The following is a 21531-nucleotide window of genomic DNA, read 5'->3' on the forward strand; positions in this document are numbered from 1 at the left end:
CTATGAGTGACAAACACCTATAAACACCCCCAGATATTTATAATCTGTCAAATAATACTATTCATGTAAAATGTGCTTTGAATATTACTATTTTTTACATTTTGTAAAATCTTTATTGACAAATAATTCACATAGTATACAATTTGCCTGTTTGCACAATTTGATAGACTTTAGTCCAGCATCCTCATAGGCCCATGACACCATCACCATTTTCTATTTTAGAACATCTCTGTCTTCAATTTCATACACACATATAATGTATGGTGATTACATTCCACCTTATTTTTTTTAAATGAACATAATATTTACAATTGTAACCATTTTTGAGTTCATAATTCAGTGGCATGAATTACATTCAAGATATTAATTATACTCATATTCATTAATTACACTCATGATATTAATTACATTTGTGGTATTCATTGATTACATTCACAGTATTTGTTCAGTAACTATATTTATGATGTTCATTAATTACATTCATTGTATTGATTTATCACATTCATGATAAGTCCCGATACTACTGTCCATTGGTGGGGCTTTTCCATCACACAAAACAAACTCTGTTTAGGAAATCATTGCTCTATATTCCTTTCTTCTCCATCTTCAGATAACGTCTAATCTTTCTGTCTCTATGAATTTGTATATTCTATATATTTCATGTAATATAATTCTATAGTATTTGTCATTTTTTTTACATGTAAAAACATGTATAACTGGAGGAGAAATAATACACAGATAGCTTGAACATAAAAACAGGTTATAATTCAAGAGTCCAGGGTTATTTGAAACTGGAAAATATTTTCTCGGTAGAAAATAGTAAAAATGATAACATTTTTCAATAAGCCCCTTTAAGCCAAATAATAGCTGAATTATACATACAAATATTGATTAGATTCTGGGATACAGAAGAAACCTATCTTCATCTGTTTAGAGAGCTATGTTTTACTTAAGTTGTGTAAGTGAGATTCCTATTCATCTTCCCCTTCACTGTTTGGTTTATGGCAGACATTCTTTTTCTTTTTCATTTTTTGTTTTTTGTTTTGTTTTTTTTTTTGTTTTTTTTCGAGACAGGGTTTCTCTGTGTAACTTTGGAGCCTGTCCTGGATCTCACTTTGTAGACCAGGTTGGACTTGAACTCACAAAGATTCGCCTGGCTCTGCCTCCGAGTGCTGGGATTAAAGGCATGCGCCACCACCGCCCGGACATTTTTCTATAGGCTAATCCATAATCTAAAAAGATTTTAGCCTCCCCTCCTGAAAGTACAGCCAGCATATTCCTTCATCAGCTTGATACGGTACAAATTCTTATCCTAATAGTGAAATGTTTCACTAAAGCTTGCCCAGTGATTGGACAAAACCAAAACTTATTATAAGCCACAGTCATCTAGGTTCCTCCCTGCTAGGTAGCCTCCCTGGATCTGTGGGTTGCAGTCTGATTGTCCTTTGCTTTATATCTAGTATCCACTTATGAATGAGTACATTGAATATTATTTTGGCTGACTGTAACTTGCAGAAATAATTAAAAAACTTTTTAAAAATTATGTGGTGTCTGGAGAGATGGCTGCTGCTCTTCTATATGACCTGGGTTCAATTCCATTCACCCACATGGTGTCTCAAACTGTCTGTAGACCAGCCATAGAGCTCACAGAGATAAGCCTACTTCACATATGGTTCTAATTTTCTAAAAGATTTATTTATTTGTGTGTGTGTGTGTGTGTGTGTGTGTGTGTGTGTGTGTGTGTGCGTGCGTGTGCGCACGCACACACACACACGCGTGCACACTAAAAGAGATCCACCTGGCTCTGCCTCCCAAGTGCTGGGATCAAAGGCGTCCACCCCCACCCCACCACCACCACCACCACCACCTGGGTCCTTTTTGAATTTTTTGAGACAAGGTCTCATGTAGGCCACATTGGCCTTAACCTCATATAGCCAAGGATAGTCTTGAACTGATTTCCCTGCTTTAGGATTTACAGGCATATGTACTACACTTAGTAGGAGTACAGTCTTTATCAACTTTCAAGGTTCAGGGTTATTAGTGCGATAAACACTTCATTACCGTTAAGAAATTTAAAGACAAAGATTTAATCTTCGTGAATTTGGGCTTGGAGAGGTGGCCCAGTGGTAAAGAGCACGTGCTGCTCTTGTAGAAGACTGGAGTTTGGTCTCCAATGACTAATTGAGACTACTTTGAACAGCCCATAACTCCAGCTCAAGGGTTCCAGTGCTTTTTCTGGCCTCCGCATGCATGTATGAAAATAAATCTTGTAGAAAACAAAACTACCTTAATTTATGCCTTAAATGGTACAAGTTTTTAATTTGCAGTGGAGAAAAGAGTGTGCTTATTTTTTTGTTTCTGTTAGCTGACTAGAGTGGTTGGGGATAAACTAATGAACAACCTGCCTTTTTTAGCTTTACAACAGTTTGGGATTTTCTAAATTATTATTTTTATTTTGTTTTACTTAACTTTTTTGAGACAGAGTCTCACTCACTATTTAGCCTTTGCTGGCCTGGAACTCAATATGTAGACCAAGCTGGCCTTGAAATCACAGAGATCCTCCTGCCCCTGCCTCCTGAGCATCTAAATTATTCTTGGGAGCTTTTTCAACTTTGGCTCCTGGGGTTCTTACTTGGCTTTCAATTAGCCATTTAAATACCTACAATACACACCCAGAAGTACAGTTTTAAGATCAAACCATCTGATTCTGAAGCAGTAGTATGGGAATAAAGTGAATAAATGGAGTCTTGGGAACCAGTGGGTACTGTGGAGAGGGGAGCTGAAAGTGTAAGAGGACTTATACTTGCTTAGACCCTAATTTACACCTGAACTCAGCTGAAAGGCTGAATGAGAAGCAGTGTCAAACCCAAATTCCAACCAAGTGTGCTCCTGTTGGTTCTGAAGTTAATTAAAATTGATAAAATGGATATCTCAAAAGTCGCAGGTTGTTTTATTAAATTTAAACTCTTAGAAGATGTTGTCTTTTAACTTAAAAGCATGGCTTTTTGTTTTTAATCCATAGTGGTTGAGACATCATAATTTTTTTTTCAAAAGTGCCTTTAATAACATTTTAAGTAATGAGAGCGATAGCGATAAAAGGTAGTTAACTCCCCCCCCCCCCCACTGAATTCTGGAATTTTCTTTTTGAACAGGTGCCATGTTTCCGAACAGAGTAAGACACTTGTTAAGGAAGAACTGAAGACGTCTTACAGATAACAGAGGGTCTGATTACAAAGAAGCGTTAGCCTGCCGCCGAGGTGACTAAAGGGGAATAATGGTGATTTTGCGCCGGGCTCGGCCGCCTGCTTCCGCCCCGACCAGCAATGAATCTTGACTCGCTCTCGCTGGCCTTGTCTCAAATCAGCTACCTGGTGGACAATTTAACCAAGAAAAACTACCGAGCCAGCCAGCAGGAAATACAGCATGTAAGTATTCTACTCAGAATATGAGTACCATTGAAGCAGAAACAAATAGCCAATTGATAATAAGTCGGCAATCTCTGTGAAGATGTTGTGTGAGAGGTTATAACTTTGCTTCTCTGTGTTATTTTGCTTTAGTACAGTACATCAAAGACCTTATACCAACCTATGAGTATTCTCTTTATTCTTTACTTTTCTGTTTTATAAATGAACATGAAGCCAGGTATAGTGGCACATGCCTTTAATCCCAGCACTTGAGAAGCAGAGAGAGGCAGGTGTATCTCTGTGCTTGAGGCCAGTTTGGTCTACATACCAGGTTCTTGGCCAGCCCTGGCTACATAAAGAAACCCTGTCTCAAAAACAAACAACAATGACAAAAAAACCTAGTAAAAAAAGCATGATCTGACATGATTTGGTCTAGTTCTACCTTTTTTTCCGCCTTTGGCATTAAGATGGAACAGCTTAGCAGATAAGGTGCTTACTATGTTTTAAGTATGAGATGGGTGATAGGCTTCCTTAAGCCCACATAAAAGTTGGGAAAGTGTGGTAGCCTGCCTGTAATTTCAGCTCTCTGGAGGCAGAGACAGGATCCCAGGGCAATGAAGACTAGCCAGATTAGCTATAATTGATGAACTCTGTTCAGCCACAGACCCTCCCTCAATCAGTAAAGTGGAGGGTGATGAGGGAGGACATCTGATGTCAGCCTTGGGCCTCCATAGGCACCCTCACATTCATGTTCTTTGTGGTACATGGTCCCACGTGCTAACAAATACATGTTCACAGCACACATACAAAAGGTTGAAATTGCACTGGAAGTATAAGATGCTCAGTGGTGGAGCGCTTGCTTAGCATGAGTGAGGTCCCGAGTTCACGAATGGTTATCCTTGGGCTTTTAGCCATCATCCTGGGTATGAAATAGTTTTGATCCACAAGTAAAGATGCTGAGCATTTGTGTTCCATGTATTGATATTTATATCTTTGGAGAAGTACCCGTTAAATCATCATCATCATCATCATCATCATCATCATCATCCCCCCACCCTGCTGGAGAGATGACTTTGCAGTTAGGACCTTGCTGCTTTTCTTTCAGAGGACTGGAATTTGGTTTCTAGCACCCACATTGGGTGACTTACAACTTCCCCAGTTCCAGACGATCCAGTGTCTTTTTTGTGTTTACACACACAAACATAAAAAAACAAATCTTTAAATCTTTGCTTTCTCTAGTGTATATTTTACATGTGTTAGTATTTCCTTCAGTCTTTATGAAAAGTAGCTGAGTATGGTGTAGTCCCCCTTGGAGATTGAAGCAGAATGCTAAATATTAAAGCAAAAAGATTGCTATGAGTTTGAGGCCAGCCTGGGCATCCTGTAACTTTGTCTTAAAAAACAAAACAAAAACTTAATTCTCTTTCCCCCACCCCCCTTCAGACAGGGTTTCTCTGTGTAATCACCCTGTAGACCAGGCTGGCCTCAAACTCACAAGAGATCTACCTGCCTCTGCCTCTCAAATGCTGGGATTAAAGGTGTGCACCCCACTGTCTGGCAGTTCTCTCCTTTCTATAATAGAAATTGTAGTTGATTCATAGGTAGGTAACATAAGTGAAATATGTACCTGATTATCTTAGCCAAATCTAAGAAAGAATTTATGCAGCACTATTCAGATTTGGTCTTTTGTTTTTGGTATGTGTGCAACAATTGTAGGTTTGCTTAATTTTAAAAAATATGTAAGACATGAACTAGTTAGCCTGCCTATTCAGGCAATGGGTATTAAGTTTTTTTCTATTTTAACTATCTTTCCAAAGATAGTATGTCTGCATATATAGGTGATGGAGATGGATATGTTAGCCTTTTTAAATATGAATGATGTCCTTTCTCTCTCTTTTTTTTTCCTTCCCCTTTTTGGGACAGTTTCACCATGTAACTCTAGCTGGCCCGAACTTCTACATAGATCAAGTTGGCCTTGTCTTTCAAATGCTGGCATTAAAGGTCTGCGCCACCACACCAAGCAAATTTTATTTATGAATGTTTTGCCTGTAGCATACATGTGTGCTTACCTGAGGCCTTTGGAGGCCAGAAAAGAGCCTTAGACCCCCTAGAACTGGTGCTACAGTTGGTTGTGTCCCTCCATGGGGTGCTGGGAACCAACTCTGGGTCCTCTGCAAGAGCAGTAAATGCTCTTAACCACCCAGTTCTCTCTCCAGCTGTGAATAGTCAGATCTTCTAACAACCATTCAGAGAAGACTCAGCCCTCAGCCCTACTTTCCTTGCTTTGGATTAATATGCCCTGAGCATAGTGGCACATGCTTTTAATCCCAGCTCTTAGGAGGCAGAGGCAGGAGGATCTCTGACCAGGCTAGCCTAGTCTACAGAGGGAGTTCAGGACAGCCAGGGTTAAACTGATCAACTCTGTCTGGAAAACTACCTCCCCATCAAAGAAAAAGAGTCCAACCCATTAAGCATCTATTTTGGGCCTCTTAAATGTAGGTCTTCTGCATCTAAGCTCTTTGTCCCTAGCATCTGCTTTGCCATTTCCTTTTTAGGGGGAGGTAGCACCCCAGCTCATCTGGGGAGGTCAGAGGACAACTTGAAAGAGATAGTTCTGTTCTTCCACCATGTGGGTCTCAGACATTGAACTCAAGCTCTTGGGCCTCAGTTACTGAACATGGCAGCTATGGCTCAGTTCTCCATTTTTAGGGGTGTGTTTTGGCTTTATCACAAGACATGTATCTTAATATCTCCATATTGGAAACAACCTAAGAATCCATCAGTGATATTCTGTAAGCATCAAAACTCTTGTTCTGAACAGCATAGGTGACTCTCAGAAGGTTGGATGAGAAAATGCTAAGCATTCTGGCATTTGAGTCATTCTGTGTGTAAAGTTCAGTTTACCTGTCTTCAGAACATGTTTAAGCATTTGTATTGCTCTAGGTATTGCTTTTGATGTGATTTAATGGCAGTTCTCACATTCTTTTAAAAATTTATTGTTTTTTGAATTAAATATTTTCATACAATATATTTTTTTAAAAATTTATATTTCTTTTGTGTTTATAAGTGTTTTGCTTACATGTTTGTCTGTGTACCACATTATGTGCCTAGTGCCTATGGAGACCAGAAAGCATCAGATCCCCTGGAACTAGAGGTATGGATGGTTGTGAGCCACCAGGTGGGTTCTGGGAATTGAATCCTGCCTTCTACAAGAACAAGGGCTCTTAACTGCTGAGCCATTTCTTAAACCCCTTCATACAATCCATGTTGATCATATTTTTCCCCCGGCCCCAGTTCTTACACTTAGGGCAGTCTTACTAGGGTAGTTAGTATTGTCCCATTGTTTTTGGTGACAGGGACAATGCCTCTCCAGACTGTGTATAAGCACTACCACTGAGTTCTGTCTTGTTTTATGTTGGAAGTTCAAAGATGTTATTTTGTTCATTGTATTCTGAAAATTGCAGATAGGAGATTTAAGTATACACTACCTCTATAGTGAATCATTTTATATTTGTTCATAGGCGACAAGTAAAAAATTAGTCTCCGCATTGCAAGGTATCTTAGTTCCACGTTTCTCTGTAACAGCCCTGGCTGTCCTGGAACTTGCTTTGTAGACCAGGCTGGCTTCAAACTCACAGATCTGCCTGCCTCTGCCTCCTGAGTGCTGGGATTAAAGATGTGCACCACTGTGTCTGGCACACTTTTTTTTAATTTTTAAAAATTTTATGTATGTGAGTATATTTCCTGCTTGTATTTCTGTTGTACTGTGCATGCCTGGGCCTATGGAGGCTAGAAGAGAGGTCACAGGAACTCTTGGAACTTGAGTAACAGATGGCTGTTAGCTGCTGTGGATGCTGGGAATTGAACCTGGATCCTCTGCCAGAATATCCAGTGCTCTTAGCTGATGAGCCATCCATCTTTCTAGCCCCACTTGGCTTTCTTGAGATAGTCTCATTGTAGTCTCAAGCTGGTTATTCATATGCACCCATGATGCCTACTCCACAACCCTTGTACGGACACCTTACACTGGGCCTGTGATGCAGGTTGAGGTTGTATTCTCTGGAAACAGGTATGAGAATTTGGAAAGTACAATCAAACTAATGCATCAACTCTGTACAGGTTAGGGAGGAATGAAAACAGGATAAGATGAGACTGGGATCTACAGTTTTGCTGAGGAACTGTGGTTCAGCCCCAATAAAACCTGAGTTAATGCTTAGGTACTGGTGGTGCATGCCTTTAATCCCAGCACTCAGGAGGCAGAGGCAGGCAGATTTCTGTGTTTGAGGCCAGCTTGGTCTACAGATTGTGTTCCTTGGACAGCCAAGGCTACGCAAAAAAGAAACTCTGTCTTGAAAAACCAACCAACCAACCAACCAAATAAACAAATACCTAGGTTAACATTGTGTGTTAACTTCTAAGTCATATATCAAAGGTGTACCACAGTTGGCTCAAAAGGCTAGACCATGTTTATATCCCTGCTGGATGAAGGCTGCCCCAGGAGGGTATGTTCTTAGGTGTTGAAATTCTGCAACTGAGGCAAATCCTGGAGAAGCCGATTGTTGGCTACCAGAAATTGTTTGGAGGTCAGAATCTAGTGACACCAGTAGTGCCCAACATGATTGATTTATTCATTTTTCCTTATAAGTTCTTGAGGACTAAGAATATCTGTGTCTCCTATGCCTGACATTTAGTTAGGTGGTCAAATAAATCTGTGATGAAAGAAGGAAGAAATTATTTTTTAAGTTTATTTTTTATGTATATGTGTGTTTGTCTGCATGAGTTTTATGTGCACCATGTGTATGCAGTAGCCCATTGAGGCCATAAGAGGAGATCAGATGTCCTGGAACTAGAGTTACAAGTGGTTCTGAGCTGTAATGTGGGTGCTGGGAACTGAACCCAAGTTCTCTACAAGAGCAGTAAACACTCTTAACCGCTGATCCATTTTCTCAGCCCTGAATGAACAAATTATTTAATAATTTTTGTTTGTTTTTGTTTTATGTTTTTTAGATAAAGTTTTTCTATGTAGTTTAACTAAGATGGCCTTGAACTGGGATTCTGGCATATCACCATGTCTAGGTCTAGTAATTAATCTTGAAGATAAAATGTAAAAATTGCTTCATTTGATGGCTGAGGTTTTACAGTGTACACAGGTATTAAGATACATAAATTCTGTGGCTTCAATAGTGCCTTTGTGCCCTTGCATATAACCTCTTTTAACACCTGGAGTTTAAGAATTTAGACCTGGGCTGGGTGGCAATGACACACTCCTGTAGAGCCAGGCAGATCTCTGAGTTCGAGGTCAGCCTGGGCTATAGAGTGAGTTCCAGGAAAGGTGCAAAGCTATACAGAGAAACCCTGTCTCGAAAAAACAAACCAAAAAAAGGGCAAATCCTGAGACACTTAGTGCCATTTTATGAAACTGATGCTCTCCCTACTATACAAGGAGGTCAGGTATATTGTTTATTGCTCTGTTTTCCTGTCGTTAAGTCAGGCTTTATAACTTGGCTAGGATGTTTTCTTTATGTGGTTTTATCTACTGACAGATGGAAAGAGGAGATTTTATTGAATTTGTTAGATACATGTATTGATGTCAACTAACTAGTACTTCAACATCTTAGAGATGAAAAAAAAGACTTGCCTCTTAGGTGAGATTTCTGTGACATTATTCAAAGATTATATTAACATTATAATCATTCTTTTAAAATTACTGTCTGGGGGCCTGGCATGGTGGTTCAGTAGTTAAGAACACTTGTAGACACTTACAAAGTACCTGAGTAAGGTTCCTAATACCCACAAGGTGCTTCACAGCCATCTATATATAACTCCATTTCCAGGGGACCCCACACCCTCTTAATATCTGAGGGCATCAGCATTCTCTACATATATCCATGCAGGGGAAGCACTTAAAAAATCATTTAATTCCCAAAAATTGGGTGGGGAGGCAGTCTGATGGCACAGTAGGTAAAAGTGCTTGTAAAAATGTGGTCGTCCCTGGAATTCACTACGTGTAGGAGGAGAGAGCTAATTCCACAAAGTTGTCTTCTGACCTACATGTGCCCTTTTGCATGCCTACCCCCAATAATACGGGCACAGCACAATAATAATAAATTTTTTTTTAAAAAATGGATGGGACTAAGGGATAGCTCAGTGATACGTACTTTTTAGCTAACATGGTTTGAGGCCCTGGGTTAGAAGATCCCCTGTACCACAGAATAAGTAAAAAAAAATACTGGTTGTGATTATAACAAAACTATTTAAGACAAAACTTGAAATAAACTCATTTTTCCTATTGAGCTTTTCCCCCTATTCAGTAATTGGGTTTAAATATAGAGCCTGCAGCATGCTAGGCAAACAGCACACTGCCATTGAGTTGTATCCTCAATATGTTACTGTTTTTAGTTTTTCTCTTTTGTTCTCCCTTCCTCTGGGCTTTATCAGCCTCCTGCTAGGATTATAGGTGTTTCCACCACACCTGGCTGGGCTTTTCTTTTCTTTTTCCCCAAGCCACAGCCCAATTTTATTTACACTCTTTGCAAATCATGACTTTGGGTTAAATAATAGGTGTGGGAATAGGAGGTTGAAGGTGATGGAGATTGAAGAGGTGGACGACAAGGGTTGGGAAAGAAGGAAGGGATGGGGAGGATGGGCAAGACCCTCTTCCAGTATCCTGTCGTTCCATCCCATCCTCTCCCTCGGGTGCGCTGGGGCAGAGGACAGGTGAGGCTGCCTTCAGGATTGGGACTTGAAATGAGACCGGCCAGCCCCATCACACCCACCACACCCAGGGCCAGGCCACCAACAATGACCATGTCTACTAGTCCATCTTACTTCATGGCTTTGTCAATGAGACATTCCAGCTCCTTTCTGTGTGAGGGGGTCCCTGCAGGTATCATGCAGGGAAGTGAGCCCTAAAGAGATAAGAATGAAACCCCAGTAACCCCAGTGCACATTGACTTCGGGGAGTCTAAGAACAGGTGGTTTATTCCCAGTGTATTTAAACCCAGTGTCATTTGGAAAAAGTCTTCTGGTATTATACAATCCCCATTACACAAGGAAGCATAATTACATTGAAACTTGACTCAGGGTACATGCCATTTCCTTCACGAAAATGAGTTCTAGAGATAGGCTATGTGTACTACCTTAAGGGCCTAAAGGTCTGGCCTGGTCTCTGTCATACAGATAGCTTTAGACATAATTTGGGCTATTGGCCACCTCTGGTCCTGGTTGTGGGTGCTTGGGGGAACCTCTGGTTATTAGGGTCATTTAGATTACTAGCCACTTCAAGGCTTGGTTGTAAGAGATTGCTGTGGCCTTGCCCAACAAATAACACACATCACCAGGCTGTTAATCACTTCCAATTCTCAGCTTTCTGAGTGGAAGAACAGGTTTTTCATCTTTCCCATTGGAAAGACAATCCTGTATGCTTAACATTGGTGGTTTCTCTGGAGTTCTATGGGTGCAAGGACCTTTGTGCTGTGTTCCCAGCATTTTGGGGCTCAGTCTGCAGCAGTCCTTACACATACTTTAGAGCAGTAGTTGTTAACCTTTCTAATGTTGCAACCCTTTATTACATTTCCTCACATTGTGGTGACCCCCCCCACCATAAAATCATTTTGTTGCTACTTCATAGCTGTAATTTTGCTACAGTTATGAATCGTAATGGAAATGTCTGATATACAGGATATCTGATATGCGACCCCAAGGGAGTTGAGACCCACAGGTTGAGAACTGCTGCTTTAGAGCCTTTTCCTATTCCTTGAGCCAGTAGTTGCCCACGGCCAAGTAGAAGACAATCCCACGGGTTCCTCTTGGCTCCCTTTGAGCAACAGCTCTTCCAGCAGCACGATGCCTCTGTGTATGTCGTCATTGTATTTGCTTCGCACCAGGCACCAGGCATACTCAAACTGTGTGCTCTTGGAGACTGAGCCAGCTGCTTGTCAAACTGAAATTTCCTTTCAGAATTCTTCAGATCCTTCACAGACAGCAGCTCACTCAGCATGGCCTCCGTAGCCACCATCCCTGCAAGTCTCACACTGAAATCTCGGTTTCTCTTTTAAAATGCTGATTTATGGTCATGCTTTTAAAATAATATTAGCACTTTATTTTGATGTGGGGGGATTTTATGACCAGGCTGGTCTTGAACTCACAGCACTCCTGTCTCACCTTCAACTGATTTGAAGGATAGTCAGAGTATAACAAAACAAACCTATACTTACCTATTATTTATTTCAAGACATAACCTATTTTCACTTAGCCCATTTGCCCTATTTGTTTAAAGCAGATTTCATTCATAGTTTCATCTGTTTGTGGTGGTGTAAACTTAACCTCAGTATCAATATTGTATCTCTTTTGTTGTTGTTTTTTTCGAGACTGGGTTTCTCTGGGTAGCTTGTCCTGGAACTTACTCTGTAGGCCAGGCTGGCCTTGGATCCACCTGGAGGCAGCAGAGGCAGACAGATCTCTAGAGTTCCAGGACAGCCAGAGCTACATAGTGAGGCACTTGTCTCCAAAAAAAAAAAAAAATTACATTTATTTATGACTTTTATATCATTGTTTCTGTGGAGGCTGGTTTTATGTGCCACAGGATGATTATGGTGGTCAGAGGACAGAACTTGGGTTGTCAAGCTTGGTAGCAAGCATCTTACCTGCAGACCCATTTTGCCAACCCCAAATAGCAATGATCTTTAATCATCATGGTCATTTAACATTTACATTTCTTCTCTTTGCTTTATGTAAAATGTGGGTGATGAGGGGTTTGGGTTAGTTTTTTTTTTTTTTTTTTTTGGTTTTTTTGAAACAGGGTTTCTCTGTGTAGCTTTGCGCCTTTCCTGGAACTCACTTGGTAGCCCAGGCTGGCCTCGAACTCACAGAGATCCACCTGGCTCTGCCTCCCGAGTGCTGGGATTAAAGGCGTGCGCCACCACCGCCCAGCTTGGGTTAGTTTTTGGCTAGGATAGAATCTAGGAGTTTGTACTTGCCAGACAAGTGTGCAGCCACTGAGCCATAGTCCCAGCTGCCTTGTGCATGTGTGTTTTGAGACAGTGTCTCACTGTGTAGCCCTGGCTGATAGGGAACTCAATAGAGATTTGCTCACCTTTGCTTCTCAAGTACTCTGACTTTTTGTTTGAGATCCAGTTCCTACCAGATATTTGTTTTCTTGTAGTTCTGTAATTATTGTTATTCTTTGTCAATCTGAAATGCCTATAGCAGGTGTTGGTGGATTAAGTGGTCATTGCGTAACATATAAAGACCTGAGTTAGAATTCTCGCATCTATGTAAAGAGTCAGGCTTGGTATACAGGTACATGCTTTTATAACCCTGGCACCGAGGAGCTGGAGACAGGTGGGTGCTGTAGAGCTCTCTGGACTCTACACAAATGGTGTACACTGGTATGCACACACGCATCCCTTCATGCATAATCACACATACACAAAGAAAAGAGGGCCAGCAGCAAAATGGCTGAGCAAAGTGCTTGCTGCCAAACCTGATAAACCTGAGTTGGGTCCCTAGAATCCTACAGAGTAGGAGGAGAGAACCAACTGCCAAACGCACACTGGTTCACCCGTACCCACTCATCCCCCCCCCCCCAATACAAAAGGATGTGTATCTGCTGTTAAAAATTGCCCAAAGCGCCGGACGGTGGTGGCGCACGCCTTTAATCCCAGCACTCGGGAGGCAGAGGCAGGTGGATCTCTGTGAGTTCGAGGCCAGCCTGGGCTACAGAGTTCCAGGAAAGGCGCAAAGCTACACAGAGAAACCCTGTCTCGAAAAACCAGGAAGAAAAAAATTGCCCAAAGCTTGTCTGCCTATGCTACATTTTAAGTGGCTTGTTGAACTTTCTGTTAGCTCTACTCTTAAACTGAAACATCCCTATGGACTTTATTGTGAAGGTTTTTTTGTTTTGTTTTTTGAGACTGGATCTCCATTTAGTTCTCAGGAACTCACTATGTATGCCGGGGTGGCCTCGAATTCACAGAGCTGCTTCCCAAGTTCTGGGATTGAATGTGTGTGTTCTAGAGGGAGAGTCCATAATGGTGGGGGAAACACGGCAGCAAGTGGCCTGAGCAGGAAGCTGAGATTGCATTTCCATCCACACACGGGACACAGAAAGTGTACTGGAAATGGGGACCTTTGAGGCTATTACAGACTCAAAGCCTGTACCCCAGAGAACATTTCCTTTAGCAAGAAGCTGTGCCACCTAAATGTTCTGTAGCCCCCAAACAGCATACCATGGTGCTGGCAACAGTTGGAGGACAGCTCAAGGGGGTCATTTCTCCACTTCCCCCATGTGGCTCCTGGGAATGCACTCAGATTGGTTGGGTTGGTGGCGAGTGCTTTACCCACTGAGCCATCTCATTGGCCTAGGGCAGTCTTTTTGATGTTTACCTTTTGAGAATAAGGAAAATGGAAATGGAGGTCAGTCAAAACAATTCAGCAAACTGTCATAAACTTTACTGTGACAGAGGAAAATAATAGACTTGAACTATAAATCTAGGTTGTTCTATAGGTGGACTGTTGAATTTTAATTTCTTGCAGTCTGTTTTAAGTACCTGCTTTATCCAGGAATGCATTTTGTCAATTTTTGAAGATAACCTAAGGCAGTTCAATATGATATTTAATCCAAAAGTCGATAAAATTCCTAACCCAAAGTAGGTAGCTATGTATTTGATTGATCACTTACTTAGTTTGAGTCAGAGTTTCCTTTTGTAGCCTAGAACTTGAAGTCCTCCTGCTTCGGCTTCCTAGTGCTGTCAATAGAAGCATATGTGCCATGCCCAGATACTGTAATACCTTGTTTGAAATTAATTTTATTATTTTTTGAGATAATATAATTACATCATTTCCCCTACAAACCCTGCCAAATACCCTTCCTTGCTCTCTTTCAAATTCATGGCCTCTTTTTCTCCTTAGTTGTTGTTATATACATATGCGTATATGTGTATACATAACATAATTTCTAAAAATACAACCTGCTCGGTCTGTATGTTACTTGCATGTATGTTTTCATGACTGACCATTTGATATTGGATAACCAACTGGTGTGCCCTTTTGTTGTTTTAGGCAGAGTCTTATGTAGTCCTCACTGGCCTTAAGCTTGCTATGTACCTGAGGATGGTCTTAAATTTTCAGTATTTCTGCATCTGCCTCCCTAGTTACTAGGGTTATAGATACGTGCCACCATGTTTGACTTAGTTTTAATGTTTGTAGTATATACATCATATATTAAAGACTTATTTACTTGTTGGTATATGTATAGACTTTTGGAGGCCAGATGAGAATGTCAGATCCCTTAAGCTAGAGTTACAGGCAGTCCTGAGCCCACCTGGTGTGGGTGCTGGTAAGAGAACTTGGTCCTCTAAAAGAGCAGTGTATGCTCTTAACTGCTAAGCTGTCTCTCCAGCCCTTAAATAGTATTTTTTTATTCTTTGGGTTTCATTTAAATAATGTATATTGATCATTTCCATCCACCTCCCTCCAACTGCCCTTAGTCCCCCTACCCCATCTTCCTCCCAGAATCATGGTGGTTTATTTTGTAGTAGTTGTTGTTATTAATAACTTTCAGAGTCCAATCAGTGTGGCCATCTACTAACTAAAAAGTTGAGGTGGTCCTCAACCTTTGTGTTGTGACCCCTTTGACACCAATCCTCTGTCTCTAAAAAAGATTATGATTCATAACAGCAAAATTAGTTATGAAGTAGCAATGAAAATAATTTTATGTTGGGGTCAGGACAACAGGAACTGTAATAAAGGGTCACAGCGTTAGGAAGGTTGAGAACCAGTGCACTAGGGCATGAGTGGCCTCTCCTCAATGGAGAGTAACTCTTCGTCTCTTAGCCACCAACTGCCAGTAATTCCTTCCTGGGGGATTTTTGATAACTTAATAGCAGCATTTAATAAATGTAACTATTTACCCACAAAGTTTGCTAGGCTCCTTTCTGAACTGCAAATTCCCTGATCTCCTGCAAATTAAAAGAAATTTTCAGGTAAGAGTAAATGCTGTGGAGAAAAGCAAAGCCAAATAAGGGGTAATTGGGGGTGGGGAGCGGGTCTGTAGTTCGAAGAGAAGAGAAGAGGCTCGCCTGAACTTTTCCAGTTAGAGGTGGCAGGTACAGCCATCGGCAAGTTTGAGGAACAAGAAGTTGGGAAGTTCAGCCGGGTGGTGGTGGTGCTCGCCTTTAATCCCAGCACTCGGGAGGCAGAGGCAGACGGATCTCTGTGAGTTCTAGGCTAGACTGGTCTACAGAGTGAGATACAGGACAGGCTCCAAAACTACACAGAGAAACCCTGTCTTCAAAAACAAAAACAAACAAAAGTTGGAAAGTTCAAGGTCAGCATTTCAATCACTGAAGTTGAATGTAGCTATCTAGCTGTCTGCAGCTTCATTTAGGTCTAGTCGTGCACAGTATTTGTCAAGAGTTGTTTGGTAAAGGCAATTTGAGTTAGGAAGCTGATGCTGTAAAACTTGAACAGAAAACCCCTATTTGATGACATTTAGTAAAAATATATGTTACTTATTTTTGGTGTAAATGTTGGCCATCGTGCCAAGTTATGTGGGTTAATTGATGGTAGGTTTTATGTTCTTTTAGCCAGTTCAAAAAGAGTAAATGTAAAAGTAATCATTGCATATAGGTACTTCTACTTCTGTGATTCATGTAATTTACTTTTGTTTTTGAGAACAGGGTCTTCTGCCACCTAGACTGGCTTAAACTTTCTCTGTAGCTTGAGGCTGGCCTTGAAATCCTGACCTACCATTCTTTGAATCCCAAGAGCTAGGATTATAGGACTTTGCCACTATGCTCAGCAGTAATTCCTATAACTATTGCTACAAGGTGAATTTTACCCCAGAGGCTCACTTTCCTAGAGCTGTATTTATAAGATCCAAAGTGTCATGCATATTAGACAAGTGCTACCATTGACCTATATCCCTAGTCCTTATTTTTTTCCAAACTCTCCTTTAAACTTAATGTTTTTGTGTTTCAGATTGTGAATCGGCACGGTCCTGAGGCAGACAGGCATTTATTACGCTGTCTATTTTCACATGTGGATTTCAGTGGCGATGGTAAAAGCAGTGGCAAAGATTTCCATCAGGTATTTGGGGACTATAGAGTTGATGTCTATTATCCCCAATCATTTTGTAAGTTTAGGGCGTAATATATGGACACTGTGTACAAGATAACGTCCAGATCATAATCTTACAAGGGTAGTTAAGAGATACTGGGTATAATTTTTTGTATTCTCTTTTCTGCCTGACTATATACTGAAGACAATCTAATTTAGGATTATGGAACTCCTGTTGGATCTGCCTGATGAAGGAAGCAGGAATGGGGGAGGGCCCGCTTGACAAGGCAGATAGGCTATCTCATATTCTGAAAGGTATCTCTTTGGCTTGATTTTCAGTCTTGTCAGAGTTAATTATGATAGTGTTTGTGACTCACTAATGGACTTTAATGTGGACATTTTGGTTTAACACTAGTTACTGATAAAGTGGGATTTTTAAAGATTTTTTGTCTTGTTTTGTTTTGTTTTCTTCAAGACATTGTTTCTCTGTATAACAGCCCTGGCTGACCTAAAACTTACTCTGTAGACCAGGCTGTCCTTGAACTCACAGAGCTCTGCCTGCCTCTGCCTCCTGAGTGCTGGGATTAAAGGTGTATGCCACCACTGTCCGGCACTAAAGAGCTGGTTTTGATAGTAAAACTATACAGCATCTAATGTTCATAGGTTCTCTTTTCCTTTCTTTATGTCAGATGATGGTTAATGTTAATGGAAGTTCTTTTTTTATTTTTATCTTTTTTTGAAGACACAGTTTCTGATTCAGGAGTGTGCCTCGCTGATTACAAAGCCAAATTTTATCTCGACGTTGTCATATGCCATTGATAATCCATTGCATTACCAGAAGGTTAGTACAATTTTATCTCTAGTAAGATTATGATAATATCTATCTCTCCCTTTCATTTTTGAGGCAGAGTCTTTCTGTGTAATCCAGGCTATTCTTCTGTCTCAGTCTTCTCAGTGCTGGGCTATTGTAGACATGAAACACCACACCCAATTTGAATATGCTCTAATACTGAGTTATTTAAAATGGTCTAATATTGAGTTATTTAAAATGACTCCGAACTTTTACTTCTGGGGTTTTGGTGTTTGTGTGTTTTGCTTTGCCTTTTAATGACTTGGTCTCCATGTAGCCTTAGCTGTCCTGGAAGTCACTGTGTAGACCAGGCTGCTTTGAACTCAGAGAGAGCCATCTGACTGTGGCTCATGAGTGTTGGGATTAAAGGCATGTGCTACCACACCTGTACTTTTTTTTTTTTTTTTAAGTAGTGCCATATCTTAAAATTTGAAGGATTGACTTTCTTTTGTAACTTTCTGAGAGAATCAAGGTAGTTGCTTGGTAGTAAATGGAAACTTACTATGACCAGATTAGGTCAAGGTTTAAGTTTGTCAGTCTACAGTTCTAGAATATAGTGTATTGCTTATAGTAGCTCAGAATTATGTCATGTGTATATTGTGCCATAATTGGATGAACTAACACTTTAAAAACTTGGTTAAAGAATTACATCACTAAAAGAAAACAAAAGTTAAATCTTAAAAAAAAAATTTATGTTTCAGAGTTTAAAGCCTGCACCCCATTTATTTGCCCAGCTGAGTAAAGTTCTCAAGTTAAGTAAAGTACAAGAGGTGAGTGTGTGTCTTGAGCAAAGAGATGTAGGCAGAAATGAAAGTTAAAACTGTTTGATCTTGTTAATCTAACTCCTTCTTGTTCCAGGTCATTTTTGGTCTTGCCCTTTTGAATTCTTCTAGCTCAGATCTCAGGGGTTTTGGTAAGTTATTTTATACTGAGTACAAGATTCTTTCTTGGTTGCTTCTTTAATTCATGTTTGTGTGGTATTAGGGGTCAAATCCAGGGCTTTGGAATGTTAGACAAAATCTCTACCTCTTAGCTATGTCCCTGGGTTCTTAAGTAGTTTTTGTTGTTTTAAAATTATATTTATGCCTGTATGAATGTTTTTTGTATCTGTAAGTGCATCATGTGTGTACCTGGTGCTTGAGGAGGCTAGAAAAAAGTGTCATGTCCCCTGGAACTTGTGAGATGCCACATGCACGTTGGGAACTGAACCTGTGTCCTCTGCAAGAGTAACAAGAGCTTTTAACTGCTATCTCTCCAGCTTTTGTTCTTGTTTTTAAGACAAAGTTGGGCTTGTATAGCCCAGGCTGGCCTCACACTCACTAGTTTCCCTTAAGTGCTGAGATTGCAGCCATGTGCTATGATGCTTGTGCTCTGGCTGTCCTGTAACTCCCTGTGTACACCAGGCAGGCTTCAAAACTCAGAGATCCACCTGTCTCTGCCTCATGAGTGTTGGGATTGAAGACTTTTTTTTTGAGACAAGGTTTCTCTGTTGTAATAGCCTTAACTGTCCTGGAACTCACTCTGTAGACCAGACTGGTCTCAAATTTACAGAAATCCACCTGCCTCTGCCTCCTGAGTACTGGGATTAAAAGTGTACAACCCCACACCATGCCTGGCCAGAACCATCTTGTAAAAATTTTCTCATTTCACCAGCCACTGTTTGAGTGTACCCCTCAGATAGAGCTATGCGAAAGCATGAGAGAGGTAAAAATGTATGTTGGTGAATACAGGGGTGACCATTTGAATATTTTTTAACTATTGTATAAAAGTAACTTGGTTTGTTTGACTTTTAGCTGCCCAGTTTATCAAACAGAAGCTTCCAGATCTTCTGCGTTCTTATATAGACGCAGACGTCAGTGGAAATCAAGAAGGTGGCTTCCAAGATATAGCAATAGAGGTCCTACATCTCCTCCTCTCCCATCTCCTCTTTGGGCAGAAGGGAGCCTTTGGAGTTGGACAGGAACAGATAGACGCTTTCCTCAAGACACTGCGCAGAGGTAAGGTATAGCCTATCACAGGTGGTCGCAAAACCATGATAGAAAAGCATATTGGGATATAAATGAAGATGGTGATTTTCTGTTTCTTTTTAGTCTTATAAACAAAAGACAATAATACCATTTTAAATATAAAAGTTATAATAGAACTTTGTTAAAGAATAAGTATAAAGTGAACCTAATTTCATCTGTGATGTTTTTGTTATATAAGTACAATCACGGGTTGGGGATTTAGCTCAGTGGTAGAGCGCTTGTGGGTTCGGTCCTCAGCTCTGGGAAAAAAAAAAGTACAATCACAGGTAAGACTAAGCATATTTCTCTCCTGTCTTTTCTCCACTTTAGGGAGGGAGACTACAATATAGTAACATGCTGCTTTTAATTTGAATGGTTGGCCACATTTTTTTCTTTTTTCTTTCTTTTTTAAAGATTTATTTATTATGTATACAGTGTTCTGCTTGAAGGCCAGAAGAGGGCACCAAATCTCATTACAGATGGTTGTGAGCCACCATGTGGTTGCTGGGAATTGAACTCAGGACCTCTGGAAGAGCAGCCAGTGCTCTTAACCGCTGAACCATCTCTCCAGCCCTGTTTTTTGTTTTTTAAGACAGGGTTTCTTTATGTAGCCCTGGCTATCCTGGAACTCACTTTATAGACCAGCCTGGCCTGGAACTCAGAAATCTGCCTCCCGAGTGCTGGGATTAAGGCTTTGTGCCACCGCGTCCAGCTAGGTTACTAGGCCGTTTTGATAATGTATTATTTCCTCAGCAGTTTGCTTTGTAATTCAAGCTCAATAAATTCCATCCTTTTATCCTCAAAAATGAGAAATAGGACTTCTTTACTTCCTGTTGTTGTTTGTGTAGTTTAATTTAAGCTGCATCAAATTTTTCAGTCACAAGAAACGTTTATAGATGTAATGAATTCTGTTCCCCTGTAATGAATTCTGCCCTTCATATGGGAATTTTGCTCTAAAAGTTTAATATGTAGCATGAATTGATAAACAGCTGCTGGAATCTACACAGGAAAAGTTAAAAAGTATACATGTGAGCAGTTGTTTTGAGATACCCAAATTCAAATTCTAGGGTTGGTTTGAGGTCACACTGGGCTAGGTTGGGTCAATACTTTTTCTTTCTTTCTTTTTTTTTTTTTTTGAGACAGGGTCATTTTATGTGGTCCTGGCTGTTCTACCAACATGCCTCTGTTTTCTGAGTGCTGGGATTAAAGGTGTGCATGACCACACTCAGTCATAAACTGCTTGAATTTGAATATGAACTTGCAGAAGAATTGGGTTTGAAGAGATTTTAGAGCAGCAGCATAAGGAGAGATACACATTTATGTGTTGCTGGGCATTGAACCCAGGACCTCAGGCATGCCACACAGACTCTTAATGTGCTGCGTTCTAGGTTGTTGTCTTTAGTTGTTGGTAACAGCTGTATTCCCTCTCTGTCTTCAGATTTTCCCCAAGAGCGTTGTCCTGTGGTGCTTGCACCACTTTTATACCCTGAAAAACGGGACATTCTAATGGACAGGATCTTGCCTGATTCTGGAGGGGTAGCTAAAACCATGATGGAGAGCTCTCTGGCTGATTTCATGCAAGAAGTAGGCTATGGCTTTTGTGCAAGGTTGGTAGTAAGACATGACAAAATTTTGGCTGTTCTTAAGCATAATTATTGAAAACAAGATGCAAAATTGTTAAGTTATTGTGTGCATTGGGATCGTCGTTTCTGAATTTTAATTTTCCACACACTAGTCTAGTGTTGGTGTCAGCTATAAATATGCTAGGGCTTGAACTTGTGACTTCTCATGCCTACCAGTTTCTAAAATTTAGGAACCAAGTTCTTTTTTTTTTTTTTTTTTTTTTTTGGTTTTTCGAGACAGGGTTTCTCTGTGTAGCTTTGCGCCTTTTCCTGGAACTCACTTGGTAGCCCAGGCTGGCCTCGAACTCACAGAAATCCGCCTGGCTCTGCCTCCCGAGTGCTGGGATTAAAGGCGTGCGCCACCACCGCCCGGCAGGAACCAAGTTCTTAATCACCAGGATATTCATATTTTAGCATATGCACTCACTTTGCTATTTTGAATTAAACTTCTAGAAGTAACATGAAAGGGATAGGATACATTTTCAAGGTTTTCTAAATATTTGGGTAATCAGATTGACCTTTGAGTGTGTGATTAGACCCATTTTTGTGCTGGTGAGAGAGCTCAGCTGGTAAAGGTGTTGATGACTTGG

At 40.6% G+C, this 21531-nt stretch overlaps 1 protein-coding gene across 7 annotated transcripts in view; it reads left to right on the top strand.

Moving 5' to 3' along the window:
• Cnot1 (CCR4-NOT transcription complex subunit 1) overlaps nt 1–21531 on the top strand; it is an 85033-nt gene that overhangs the window by 11488 nt on the left and 52014 nt on the right. For all 7 annotated transcript variants that reach the window (XM_052727044.1, XM_052727042.1, XM_052727041.1 and 4 more), the window contains exons 2-8: nt 3153–3425; nt 16386–16493; nt 17206–17304; nt 18015–18083; nt 18172–18226; nt 19107–19310; nt 20758–20926. In XM_052727044.1, coding sequence (XP_052583004.1) covers nt 3324–3425; nt 16386–16493; nt 17206–17304; nt 18015–18083; nt 18172–18226; nt 19107–19310; nt 20758–20926 — 806 coding nt within the window. In that variant the 5' untranslated portion in view covers nt 3153–3323. The remainder of the gene's footprint in view (nt 1–3152; nt 3426–16385; nt 16494–17205; nt 17305–18014; nt 18084–18171; nt 18227–19106; nt 19311–20757; nt 20927–21531) is intronic.

This window comes from Peromyscus californicus, unplaced genomic scaffold, assembly GCF_007827085.1.
Source record: "Peromyscus californicus insignis strain IS unplaced genomic scaffold, ASM782708v3 Scaffold_8__1_contigs__length_139910024, whole genome shotgun sequence".
NCBI classification, from domain to species: Eukaryota; Metazoa; Chordata; class Mammalia; order Rodentia; family Cricetidae; genus Peromyscus; species Peromyscus californicus.